At 37.5% G+C, this 13,631-nt stretch overlaps 1 protein-coding gene across 1 annotated transcript in view; it reads right to left on the bottom strand.

Moving 5' to 3' along the window:
- The window catches only part of AGBL4 (AGBL carboxypeptidase 4), a 1,467,749-nt gene that overhangs the window by 778,043 nt on the left and 676,075 nt on the right, over nt 1-13,631 (bottom strand). The window contains exon 4 of the mRNA XM_044945032.2: nt 7,670-7,764. Coding sequence (XP_044800967.1) covers nt 7,670-7,764 — 95 coding nt within the window. The remainder of the gene's footprint in view (nt 1-7,669; nt 7,765-13,631) is intronic.

Genomic DNA, 13,631 nt, shown 5'->3' with positions numbered 1-13,631 from the left:
CAAGTTGGGTTTTGAAGAGGCAGAGGAACCAGTGATAAAATTGCCAACATTTGTTGGATCATGGAGAAAGCAAGGCAAATCCTGAAAAACATCTACTTCTGCTTTATTGACTATGCTAAAACCTTTGACTGTGTAGATAACAACAAGCCATGGAAAATTCTTAAGGAAATGGGAGCAAACCACATTACCTGTCTCCTGAGAAACCTGTATGTGGTTCAAGAAGCAATAGTTAGAACTGGACAAGGAACAATGGACTTGTTCCAAATTGAGAAAGGAGTTCAACAGGCTGTATATTGTCACCCAGCTTATTTAACTTAAAGCAGACTACATCATGCGAAATGCAGGGCTGGATGAATCACAATCTGGGAGAAACATCAACAACCTCAGATATGATTATGATTCTACTCTAATAAAAAGTGAAGAGGAATTAAAGAGCCACTTGATGAGAGTCAAAGAGGAGAGTGAAAAGGCTGGCTTAAAACTCAACATTCAAAAACTAAGATTATGGCATCCTGTCCCTTTGCTTCATAGCAAATAGAAGGGGAAAAGTGGAAAGAGTAAAGATATTATTTTCTCGGGCTAAAATGTCACTGCAGATGGTGACCATTGTCATGAAATTGATGCTTATTCCTTGGAAGAAAAGCTATGACAAACCTGGACAACATATTAAAAAGCAGAGATATCACTTTGCAGGCAAATGTCCATATACTCAAAGCTATGGTTTTTCCAGTAGTCATGTACAGACATGAGAGTTGGATCCTAAAGAAGGCTGAACACTGAAGAATTGATGCTTTCAAACTGTGGTGCTGGAGAAGATTCTTGAGAGTCCCTTGGACAGTAAGGATATCAAACCAGTCAATACTAATGGAAATCAACCCTGAATATTCATTAGAAGGACTAAGGCTGAGGCTAAATTTCCAATATTTTGTCTACCTGATGTGAAGAGTCAATTCATTTGAAAAAAAAACTTGATCCTGGGAAAGAATGAAGGCAAAAGCAGAAGAAGGAAGCAGAGCATGAGATGGTTAAGATAGGATCACTGGCTCAATGGACAAAAATTTGAGCAAACATTGGAAGATGGTGGAGGATAGAGCAAACCAGCCTGCTGTAGTACATAAGGTTGCAGAGAGTCGGACATGACTGAGTGACTGAACAACATAACTCCCCAGTCTTTCTTCTTAGAATTTCATGCTCCAATCACATTGAACTTTGTTTATCAAAGATATATACTTCACACATATCTCTGCCCACTATGATCTAACTTTTACTCACCTTTCAGCTGTCACAATAAATAATATTCCTAAATAAGGTCTCTTATCCTTGAAGCAGACTAAGTCTTATATGCTATATAGCATGCCAAATAGGCCTCACAGGTGGCTCAGTGGTAAAATATCTGCCTGCCAATGCAGGAGATGCAGGACATAGGGATTTGATCCCTGGGTCTGGAAGATTCTCTGAAAGAGGAAATGGCAAACAACTGAAGTATTCTTGCCTCAAAAATGCCATGGATAGAGGACAGGCCAGTCTGTGGGGTTGCAAAGAGTCTGATACAACTGAGTGATTGAACACATGCAAGTTCAAGCATGCTGATCTCCCTCTTGTTTTAATGATTATCATATTTATCAGATTACATATTTAATGTCTAGCCCTTTAGAGAACAGTAACCATATTTCTCTTGTTTTATTCTAATACCTTACATATTCCCTGGTACACTGTGACCGCTTAGCAAGCATTTGTTGGCAAGCTGAAGGAAGGGAGAAAAGAATAAAGGAAGGAAGAGAGGAAGGAAGGTGAAAGGGAAGAAATGAAGGAATAACAATTATTCAGTCAGTTTTGGGTGAGAGAGGAAAATAAAAGAACTAGTCAGAAATTTTACTGAATAAGATCCTTGAGATTAAAAAATATATATATATAGACATTCATTTCTCATAATATCTCTGTGAAAAAGTATTATTATGCACTTTTTACAGTGAGGAAACTGAGGCTTATAAAAGAGGTATCATGGCTCATCAGGTTATATCTTCTATTTGAAATCTCATTTTCTTAAGTTTTTGCTCTTGCCCCATTTCCTTAAGATCTAGCTAAATACCACCCACTCCAAAAGCTTCTCCTTTTCTTCTTAAGTCCTAATATCATCATTTTCTTCTTTATCTCTAATCCACAGCACAATTTATATACTTTTCTAATGGTTTTAAGTACCATGCTTCTTACATTGTACCTATTTATGTTTCATTTAAATTTCTTAAAAACAAAATTTTAAAGCTATAATACAGGTCATATTCATATTTATTACCCCAATACTGAGCACAAAGTTAGATGCTTAATAAAAATGTGTTAATGAAAGCTACCTCTAAGATTAAGTCCAATTTCCTCAATCTGCTACAATGGACAAGTCAATCAGAGAAGTTATTTCAGATTTACCAAAGGCCACAGAGCTTCATGCTACTCCCTGACTCTTTGTGCCCTCTCATCCACCCTTCCCATGCATGGAAAATTCAAGAAACAGTAAAGATGGAGTCCTGAGATCCCTGGCTAATGTTACCAATCACAAGCTGTGAAAACATCTTAGTTTTAGTTTCTTCATAGATGAGGATACAGATATTGGCTATTTTTTTTAATGATGGTTTCCAGCAGCTTCCAGCACATAGAAATTTCAGCCTTTGACAATAGTAAAAAAAAATATTAATCAGTTATGGTTGAAAAAAATGTGATGCTATAGAGTCCTCAGTCATTCAGTCAGATCAGTTGCTCGTCATGTCCAACTCTTTGTGACCCCATGGAATGCAGTATGCCAGGCTTCCCTGTCCATCACCAACTTCTGGAACTTGCTCAAACTCATGTATATCAAGTTGGTGATGCCATCCAACCATCTCATCTTCTGTTGTCCCATTCTCCTCCTGCCTTCAATCTTTCCCAGCATCAGAGTTTTTTCCAGTGAGTCTTTGTAGCAGGTGGCCAAAGAATTGGAGCTTCAGCTTCAGCATCAGTCCTTTCAATGAATATTCAGGACTGAACTCCTTTAGGATTGACTGGTTTGATCTTCTTGCAGTCCAAGGGTCTCTCAAGAATCTTCTCCAATACCAGAATTCAAAAGCATCAATTCTTCAGCACTCAATTTTCTTTAAGGTCCAACTCTACAATCATACGCAACTATTGTAAAAAACAACTTTGACTAGATGGACCTTTATTGGCAAAGTGATGGCTCTGTTTTTTAGTATACTGTCTAAGATTGGTCATAGATTTTCTTCCAAGGAGCAAGTGTCTTTTAATTTCATGGCTATAGTCACCATCTGCACGATTTTGGAGCCCAAGAAAATGGAGCCCGTTGCTTCCATTGTTTCCCTATCAACTTGCCATGAAGTGATGGGATCAGATGCCATGATCTTTGGTTTTTGACTGTTGAGTTTTAAGCCAGCTTTTTCTCTCTCCTCTTTCACTTTCATCAAGAGGCTCTTTAGCTCCTCTTCAGTTTCTGCTATAAGGGTGGTGTCATCTGCATATCTGAGGTTATTGTTATTTCTTCCAGCAATCTTGATTCAAGCTTGTGTTTCATCTAGAGTGGCATTTTGTATGATGTACTCTGCATATAAGTAAAATAAACAAAGTATAAAATATACAGCCTTGACATACTCCTTTCCCAATTTGGAACCAGTCTGTTGTTCCATGTCTGATTCTAACTGTTGGTTCTTGACCTGCATACAGATTTCTCAGGAGCCAGGTAAGGTAGTCTGGTGTTCCTGTCTCTTGAAGAATTTTCCACAGTTTATTCCAATACACACAGTCAAAGCCTTTGGCATAGTCAATGAAGCAGAAGTAGATGTTTTTCTGAAACTCTTGATTTTTTTAATGATCCTACAGATATTGGCAATTTGATCTCTCATTCCTCTGCCTTGTCTAAATCCAGCCTGAACATTTGGAAGTTCTCGGTTCACATACTGTTCAATTCACATACTGTTCACATAGCTTGGAGAATTGTGAGCATTACTATGCTAGTGTGAGATGAGTGCAATTGTGCGGTAGTTTGAACATTTTTTGGCATTGCCTTTCTTTGGGATTGAAATGAAAGTTAACCTTTTCCAGTCCTGTGGTCACTGCTGAGTTTTCCATATTTGCTAGCATATTCAGTGCAGCACTTTCATAGCATCATCTTTTAGAATTTGAAACAGCTCTGCTGGAATTCTATCACCTCCACTAACAACCAACAATCCTTAGAAGTCCAATATGTAAACAGAATTAGAATGAAGGCAGAAAACTTCTAAATCTTTCAGCTTCCCCATTTTCCTGCTACTGCTACTGCTAAGTCACTTCAGTCGTGTCTGACTCTGTGCGACCCCATAGATGGCAGCCCATCAGGCTCCCCCATCCCTGGGATTCTCCAGGCAAGAACACTGGAGTGGGTTGCCATTTCCTTCTCCAATGCATGAAAGTGAAAAGGGAAAGTGAAGTCACACAGCCGTGTCCGACTCTTAGCAACCCTGTGGACTGCAGCCTTCCAGGCTCCTCCATCCATGGGATTTTCCAGGCAAGAGTACTGGAGTGGGCTGCCATTGCCTTCTCCAATTTTCCTGCTAGTTATGCTGATTTTTAAGTCCTCAAGGCAAAACAGCCTTGAGAGGTCATATGTTTATCTGCATAATGGCTTTTTCATTGCTTCTTCTGCTTGTTTGCTTTCCATAGTTAACTGATTACCAGATCCATGCTAAGGCCTGCAGGTATCTTTGCTTAGAATCAATTACAGACTCCTGTGACAGGTGAAGAGGAAAGCTCATTTCACCTTGAAAATGTGAAGAAAGTTTGTTTTCCCAATTTGGTATATATTTCATCCAGAAAATATAGGGTTTCTAATGTTTGTCATGAAGTAAGGATATTTCCAAGGCCTGTTTATAATATTAAATCAGGTAAAGCCCATAGAGGCTTCCCAGGTGGTTCTAGTGGTAAAGAATCTGCCTGCCAATGCTGGAGACATAAGAGACAGGTTCGACTCCTGGGTCTAGAAGATTCCTTGGAGAAGGGCATGGCAACCCACTCCAGTATTCTTCCTTGAGAATCGTATGAACAGAGAAGCCTGGTGGACTACGGTCTATAGGGTCACAAAGAGTTGGATACGACTGAAGTGAGTTAGCATGCACAATGCCCATAGGGAATTCCTAGGTGGCTCATTGGTAAAGAATCTGCCTGCTAAGCAGGAGATACAGGTTCAATCCTTGGGTCAGGAAGATTCCGTGGAGGAGGACATGACAACCACTCAAGTATTCTTGCCTGGAAATCCCATAAACAGAGGTGACTAGCAGGCTACAAACTCCATAGGACCAGTAAAATCTAACAATCTGAGAGCCAAACAGTCACACACATTTCTTTATGTTACTCTGGGAACATTAGAATGATGATTACTGGAAAATAGGTTCTGGTACCAGTAATAAACACAAGGAGTAGAAGAAAGTCCTAGGCAGAAAGCACCAAAGGCACAGAAAGGATCTTCAGAACAAAGCAGTAGAAAGAAGGGTAATAATCATGGCCTACAGAGATCATTTAATAAAATTCTAATATGAAATTTCCCTTTTGGAACAGATTGTTTCTATCATATTCATACAGTATATCCCCAGTATCTATATCTATAGCACATGGCACATTAAGGTATTCAATAAAGTCCTATTAGCTAAATAAATCTCCAAACATCTTGCCTGAAGAAAGGATAGTGTGAAAGAAGATGAAAAACTTCCCATTCAATGTCTGGGAATAGAAAAGTAAAAATCTCTCTGAGAGATTAAAACATGTCAATGACTTGACTTATTCTGGTACCTTGTACCTTATTGGCTTCAACTACAACAAACTTGGGTCTGAAACTTTAAACCTCTTTAGACCACTAGAGAAGTACAGTGACCACATAGCAGATTCTGCTCAGAGCCTACCGATACTGGATGAGAATGCTGGCTTAATTCTAAGACATTATAACATAAATATAAAGAGTCATTAATATTTCAAAATCTTGTCAAGAGGCCTAAAAGAGAGGACCCAAATGGTAGTGCATGAGAAACAAAACAAAATGAAATAATTAAGGCAGAAGGGTTTTCAAAAGCAAACAAAAAGACTCCAGAACTGAACACTTGAGGAAACCAAATGGTTATTATTGCCGCTATGTAAGATCCCAACACAGAGTCTCATAAAAGAAGTACAATGTTATTTTAAGGCCCCTGTGAGCAGATCAACAGTGATATGCTTTGTTGACAAGATTTGAAGCACACATCTACATATATGCCTATTAACAGAAAGAAGTGTTTTGTTATTATCCACTCAGGCTGAATTCAGAAACTCACAGCAAAGGTCTGCCTCCTGTTCAGATCCCAATGTTGAAAGGAAACTGAGAAACAGCAGTATAGTTAATTTGACATAGTAAAGCAAAAAAAAAAAAAAAAAAAAAAAAGGCCCAGGAAGATATTTTTACCTTTAATAAACAGTTTTGATTATCATCATCAAATGCCTACATTTTTACAAACCTGAGTTTCTCAGCCCAGCATTTATAGAAAATTGCCAAGTATCATTTCTAGATAAAAGCACAATTCAATATTTATGAATAGCTAGCTTTCTATAAATATAGCCATTTGGAGATGATCTTCTCACTAGTCATTAAAATTTGAACAGGGATCAAAGCTAGAATAATATTAACAATTCCTTGCATTTGTAGAGTATTCTACAAAATACTATTAATAACAGATGACATTTATTGAGTACTTAGCAAATGCCAGGCACTTTACATGTAAATTCTCATCATGAATTCAGTTCAGCTCAACAAGCATTCACTTAACACCTACTGTGTGATAGGTGAATAACACTTGGTTTCTGGCTTTAAAAACTCTCATTTTGGTGCACTCAATCAATGTTGAATGAATAAATGGATGAACAAAGTAATCAGTTTGAATGGCAGTGTGGGATAATAACAATAACACAGGCTCTTCCCCTTAGTATTTATGGTCATGAGAAAGTACTTAACCTATCCTAGCCCCAATGTCTTCATCTGCAATATAGGGATCTTTTAAAATAATCTTCCTTGCTTGTTGTTCCTTCCTTGTTGTGAGAATAGTAACATCAAATATAACACATCTGACAAAGAACAGATTTTCTCAGTAAGTGGCAGTAGCTATTATTAACATTATCATCATCATCACCATCATTACTATTATTAGTAATCCTATCCAACTGTCCTCAGCTACACTATAGCAAGGGGACAAATAGAACTTTAGCATCCAGAAATATTCACACCATATCTATACAAAGAAACCACAACAAACAAGCAAAGCAAGGGAATTCTGCAAAACTGTAGCTCCCAATATCCTCCGGGGTTAATGTACAATATCTCTGCCCAGGTTAGAAAAGAAAAAACAAAAACAGAGTCAGCTTTATGCTTCCAAAGATGTCATGATAAAAGCCAAATAAGACAGGAAGTTTATCTTATCAAATAACAGACTGTACATTCCCTCATAAGAGAATGCTAGTAATTCCAAACATGGAACCATGTTTTCTTTTCCAACATTCTCAAAGAGCCATGTCTAGAGCCCAGACAATGAACATGCAGAAACTCATTGAACTCCTCTTAGGGTCAGTAGAGCAGATAAATTGGAGCCCTGAGTCACATTCTCCAATCAAAAGGAAGTCCATTCTGTGGGTCACTTACCATTTTGGTCTGCTGGTAGACTTCACCATAGGGGCCATCCCATCTCTATAAAGACTTTTAGTTTTGCTGAAGTTAACAATGTTGAAAATGACTCTCTGAGAAAGAAAGAGGGAAAAGTTAACAGAAGACTGTGCTATTCAGGTTGCCCCTTTCTGATAATTAGAACTGGAAGTAAAAAGCAGGGTTAAGGGAAACCATATGGACTAGCTACCAACATAGTGAGAATAAATGATATTCACAGAAATTCAGTGTTTCTGCTAGCTTAGCATAGTAATCAAGAACACAGACTCTGGAATCTGGAAGGCTTAGTTTTAATCTCACTCTACCACTCTCAGTCTGTGACCTTGCCAAGCTACTAAATCTTTCTTTGCCTCAGTTTCCTCATCTGAAAAATTGCGATAATAATTGTACCTAGGGTTACTGATGAGAAATGATTTAATGTACAGTGCTTGGAGCTCTGCTTGGTACATAGTGAATGCTATATAAGTTTTAGTTATTTTATTAATTGTGCCTTCTCTCTAGGCTCACCTAGAATTTCCGTGGAAATGAATAATATCATTATAATAACAGTGGTGCATTTGAAATTCAACAAAACTAACGATAATAACTTAGTGAAAAATTTGAAATTAAAAACATATAGCTGCTTTGACTACAACTACAGAATATATGTTTTCTCCCTTTTTGTTATCTTCTGCCAGGGGCCAGGAGTACTGGGCTCAATCCTAATCTTTAGTATCAGTTTATAGGAGCACAGACACATAGGTGAGTCCCTTCCCTCCCTGGGTCTCACCTTTACAATGGGGGCGTGGAATGTTTTAGATGACTAAAACCCTTCCAGAAGTGCAGTAGACTTAAAAGAAATCAAGTCTTTGTTTTAATAAAGTACTTTATCACAAGTGAGGAAGACAGATGGGGAAAGAAAAGAGAATTGGGGTTAAAAGACCTTAAATGACCACTGAAATAGTCCAAAGGAAAAAGGATGAGGATCAGGGCAAGAGCAGCCTGAATAGTTAGAGAAAATGAAAGGCTTTCAAGAGGTTACCATAGGCTGGCCTTTCTGTCCAAAGGCAGTGAAAAACAGAAGCATCAAAATTCATGTATTAAGTTCACTGAATAAATATTTATTGTGTGAGGTATTAATGTCAAGTGCCAGAAATTGTATACAAGTAAATTTTTTTTAATATTCTCTTACAATTATATTAAAATATAAACATCTTCATTTTACAGATGTGGAAACTGAGGTTCAGTGATGTTAATTAACCTGTCTTAAGTTGTGCAATTAACAGATGGAGAACTGATATCTAAACTCAAGGAATAAAAGAGTTAAGACAGCCAAGATCTCTAAGTTACTCACTAAGGTTCCAATTTCATAATTCCAATCAAGTCTGTTTTCCAAAATAAGGGAAAAAATAAATATAAATATAGTGGGCAATTTTTGAAGCCTTTAAAACTTTTTCTCCTTTAAAAATAGAATACCAAAACCATTTCCTCTGGGTTCATATTTGGGACTACCATAAAATGCTTTGTTCTATGAAATAAGCTCTTAGGAATAACTCATGTTTTCCTTTCTCCTCTGAGACCTAGCCATTGACCCTCTCTCTAGGCATTTCAGTTTCCGACCTCTTTTCTGTCATTACATTAAGTCATCAAGAATGTCCAAAACTATTCCATTATTAATAAACCAGACATGCCTGTTGTCAGTTCAATTATTTCTCCTAGGGTCTTGGCTAATGTTTGATTTAAGAAAATCACTATCAAGGGGGACAAATGGCATTTGAACCTTACAGGGCTTAATCCCCCTTTTTTCTTCTGAAATTCCAGATGTCAGATCCATTTCCAATGAACCTGGGAGCCATGATGTACTTTTAGGATCTAGACTAATGCTAAATGCAAGAGGAGATCTAATACAGAAAGAATGTGTGTATGTGAAGCTGGAATAAAAAAATGAAAAAGTGGAATATTTATTGATCATTCATGTCCTGCTACTTGGCAAAAACTTTTCCCCAGATATATAAAATATACTATATTATTTAGCTTCTCTAGTCATAAAATTGTTTATTTTAGACTAACTTTAGATATGAGGAAATTGAATCTAATAAAGGGTAACCCCCACCCCCAGATCCCAGAACTATTAGTTGGCAGAGCTAGAACTTAAATCCTAAGTGTCTAGACAATAAATATACTTTCTCTATGATACCAAATGCAGAAAGAAAACAATCTTTCTTTCTTTCTCTTTGGCTGCATATCTTGTAGGATCTTAGTTTCCCAACCAGGAATCCAACTCAGGTCCCGGCAATGAAAATGCCAGGGAGGGAGGTGGGAGGGGGAGTCAGGATGGGGAACACGTGGCGGATTCATGTTGATGTATGGCAAAACCAATACAATATTATAAAGTAAATAATAATAATAATAAATAAATGGTTAAAAAAAAAAAGAAAATGCCAAGTCCTAACCATTGGACCACCAGGGAATTCGTGAACACATTCTTTTATGATTCTCCACCCATGCATTTTTTTAATTTATTTTTTTAAACATTTTCATTTTGTATTGGGGTATAGTTGATTAACAAATAACGCCATGATAGTTTTGGGTGAATTGCAAAGGAACTCAGCCATACATATACATGTATCCATTTCTACCCAAACTCCCCTCCCATATAGGCTGCCACATAACATTGAGCAGAGTTCACTATGCTATACAGTAGGCCAGCAGTGTGTACATGTCCACCCGAAACTCCATAACTATTTCTTTCCCTTGGCAACCATAAAATCGTTCTCTAAGTCTGTGAGTCATTTTCTGTTTTGCAAGTTCATCATTTCTTTTTAGATCCCACATAAAAGGGATGTCATACAGTATTTCTCCTTCCCTATCTGACTTACTTCACTCAGTATGATACTCTCTAAGTCCATCCATGTTGCTGCAAATGGCATTATTTTGTTCTTTTTAATGGCTAATATTCCACTTTATATATGTACCACGTCTTCTTTAGCCTTTCCTCTGTCGATGGACATTTAGGTGGCTTCCATGTCTTTGCTCTTGTAAACAGTGGTGCAATGAACATTGGGATGCCTGTATCCTTTCATCCTGTTTTTTTTCCCAGATAAATGCCCAGGACTGGGATAGTAAGGTCATATGGTAGCTCTATGTTGAGTTTTTAAGGAAAAAAAAAAAAAAAAACTATAGTAGTCACTGTACCAATTTACATTCCTACCAACAGTGTTGGAGAGTTCTCATCACACCCTCTCCAGCCTTTATGGTTTGTGGATTTTTTAAATCATAGTCTTTCCAAGTGGTGTGAGATGGTATCTCATTGTAGTTTTGATTTCCATTTCTCTAATAATTAGTGATGTTGAATATCTTTTCATGTGTCTCTTGTCCATTTGTATATCTTCCTTGAAGAAATGTCTATTTAGGTAGATACTCTGCTTGTTTTTTGACTGAGTTATTTGTTTTGATGCTGTTAAGCATCATAAGAAGTTTGTAAATTTTGGAGACTAACCTCTTGCTGGTCACATCATTTGCAAATATTTTCTCCCAATCTACGGTTATCTTTCTGTTTTGTTTATTCTTTCCTTTAGTGTGAAAAATCTTGTAAGTTTAAGTAAGTCCCATTTATTTTTGTTTTTATTTCCATTGTTCTGGGAGATTGATCAAAAATTACTACAATTTATGTCAGAGAGTATTCTGCCTATGTTTTCCTCTAGGAGTTATACGGTGTCCGGTCTCGCAGTCTTTAATCAATTTTGAAATTATTTTTGTGTATCCTACCTGTTCATCTTTGAAAATGTTTTGTAGATTATTTAGCAAGGCAGCATGTGGTTGTGAGAATCAAAGGGATTTGGAAGCAAGCAGTGCAGGAAATCTTGGCTTCCATATTTTCTAGTTATTTGGCAGTTATTTACTCAAAATACATCGGACAAAACTACATCTATGAGGTAATGGTAACAGTAACAGCTATAATAATAACTAACAAATTCTGAGAATTTCTATGCACCTAATTCTAAGCTGTGAATGCTAAGTCATACTAAATCGCTTTAGTTGTGTCTGACTCTGTGCGACCCTATGGACTACAGCCTGCCAGTCTCTGTTCATGGGATTCTCCAGGCAAGAATACTGGAGTGGGTTGCCATGCCCTTCTCCAGGGGATCTTCCTGATCCAGAAGTCGAATCCCCATCTCTTACATCTAACTGCATTGGCAGGTAGGTTCTTTACCACTAGCACCAAAATCACCTGGACAGTTTTTAAGTTACTAGAGATGCGTGGACCTGATCCTATGTACCTCATCCTAATCTTCCCTGGTGGCTCAGTTGGTAAAGAGTCTGCTTGCAATGTGGGTGACATGAGTTTGATCCCTGGGTTGGGAAGATCCCCTGGAGAAGGAAATTGCAACCCACTCAAGAATTCTTGCTTGGAGAATTCCATGGACAGAGGAGACTGGTGGGCTACAGTCCATGGGGTCACAAAGAGTTGGACACAACTGAGTGACTAACTTTCACTTCCAATTTTTATCCTAAGCTGATATCTGATGTATTAACTCGCTTGTTTTGAGGATAATGAATTTTTTCAGACAGGGAAAATTTATTACCTCTTTAGGTTGAGGCAAGTTGTATCAAGAATAAGTAACTTAAAATTACATCGCTAGTTTGTAGTAGAGTTAGAATTTGAACCAAGTCCGTTGACTCAAGAGAATAAGGTCTTGGACTTTCCAGATAGATATATCTGAGACTGAAACCTAGTTCCTCACTTGTTTTGTGAACTTGGGCAAGATAAATACTCATTTTTGATACTATTTTAAAAATCAATCAGGGATTGAGATGATGATACCATTTTAACAAAGTTGTTATAAGAATCTGTGAGATTATATAAGTAATCAACTGGCACATTACATCTAGATAAGAATAAGAATTCGATATTTATTGAACTTACCCCCTTATCTTCAACAAAACTAGATCTTTCAGTTTTTTACAGCTTCCTTCCTTCTCTCTTTCCTTCATTTTTTTCCCAATCCTTCCTTCCATTACTTCTCCATTATTTCTTTTTCTATATTAAAAGATTTAACCCAGGCTTCTTGTTTTAGTAATAGGATGCTCTAAATTGAAGCTTTGTAAATGGTGACCTGTAGCACGAGCTCTCAAGGTAGTCTTGTGTGAGGCTTGGAGCTCTGCCCATCATGACTAAGGGGCTCATGGTGCTATGGAGGAATACAAGAACTCCACCCCAGGTATAAGCCAAGGAGTGGTGCAGTGTTGCTGAGGGTGTAGTAAGGAGCCTGCATGCAGTCCCAGACAGTGGCTTTAATTCTTTTTCTTCCCATATATCCAATACTTTTGCCCAATCAAGAGTAAATTTTTCACTTAATGGTGTCCAAGCTGTCCTAGGGACTATTCTAAATAAGCCTGAATATTCTACAAATTAGAGAGTCATAATTATTTTAAAATGTTTAATTACTTTTTTATTGTTTAGTAGCTAAGTTGTGCCCAACTTATTGTGTGGGCTGCTGCTCACCAAGCTCCTCTGTCCATGGAATTCTCCAGGCAAGAATACTGGAGTGGGTTGCCAGTCCCTTCTCCAGGAGATCCTCCCAAGCCAGGGATGGAATTCAAGTCTCCTGCATTGCAGGCAGATTCTTTACCACTCAGCCACCAAGAAAGCCTTAAATCAGTATAATATTGAAAGTTTGATTAGATTTTAATATCATTTGATTTTTATAAGAAATTTCAATATTGCAATTATAAGTGAAAAAAGGAGAACTATTAGATACTCTAATTTCACATGGTTTATATATTTGAATAGTTTAAAATTTTTTATCACTTTATTGTGGGAACAGTTTATTCAGTTCAGTTCAGTTCAGTTCAGTCGCTCAGCCATGTCCGACTCTTTGCGACCCCATGAATTGCAGCACGCCAGGCCTCCGTGTCCATCACCAACTCCTGGAGTTCACCCAGACTCACGTCCATCGAG

Source organism: Bubalus bubalis, chromosome 6, assembly GCF_019923935.1.
Source record: "Bubalus bubalis isolate 160015118507 breed Murrah chromosome 6, NDDB_SH_1, whole genome shotgun sequence".
Taxonomy (NCBI): domain Eukaryota; kingdom Metazoa; phylum Chordata; class Mammalia; order Artiodactyla; family Bovidae; genus Bubalus; species Bubalus bubalis.
The sequence above is the reverse complement of the archived record's forward strand: the minus strand, read 5'-3'. Positions and strand labels throughout refer to the sequence as shown.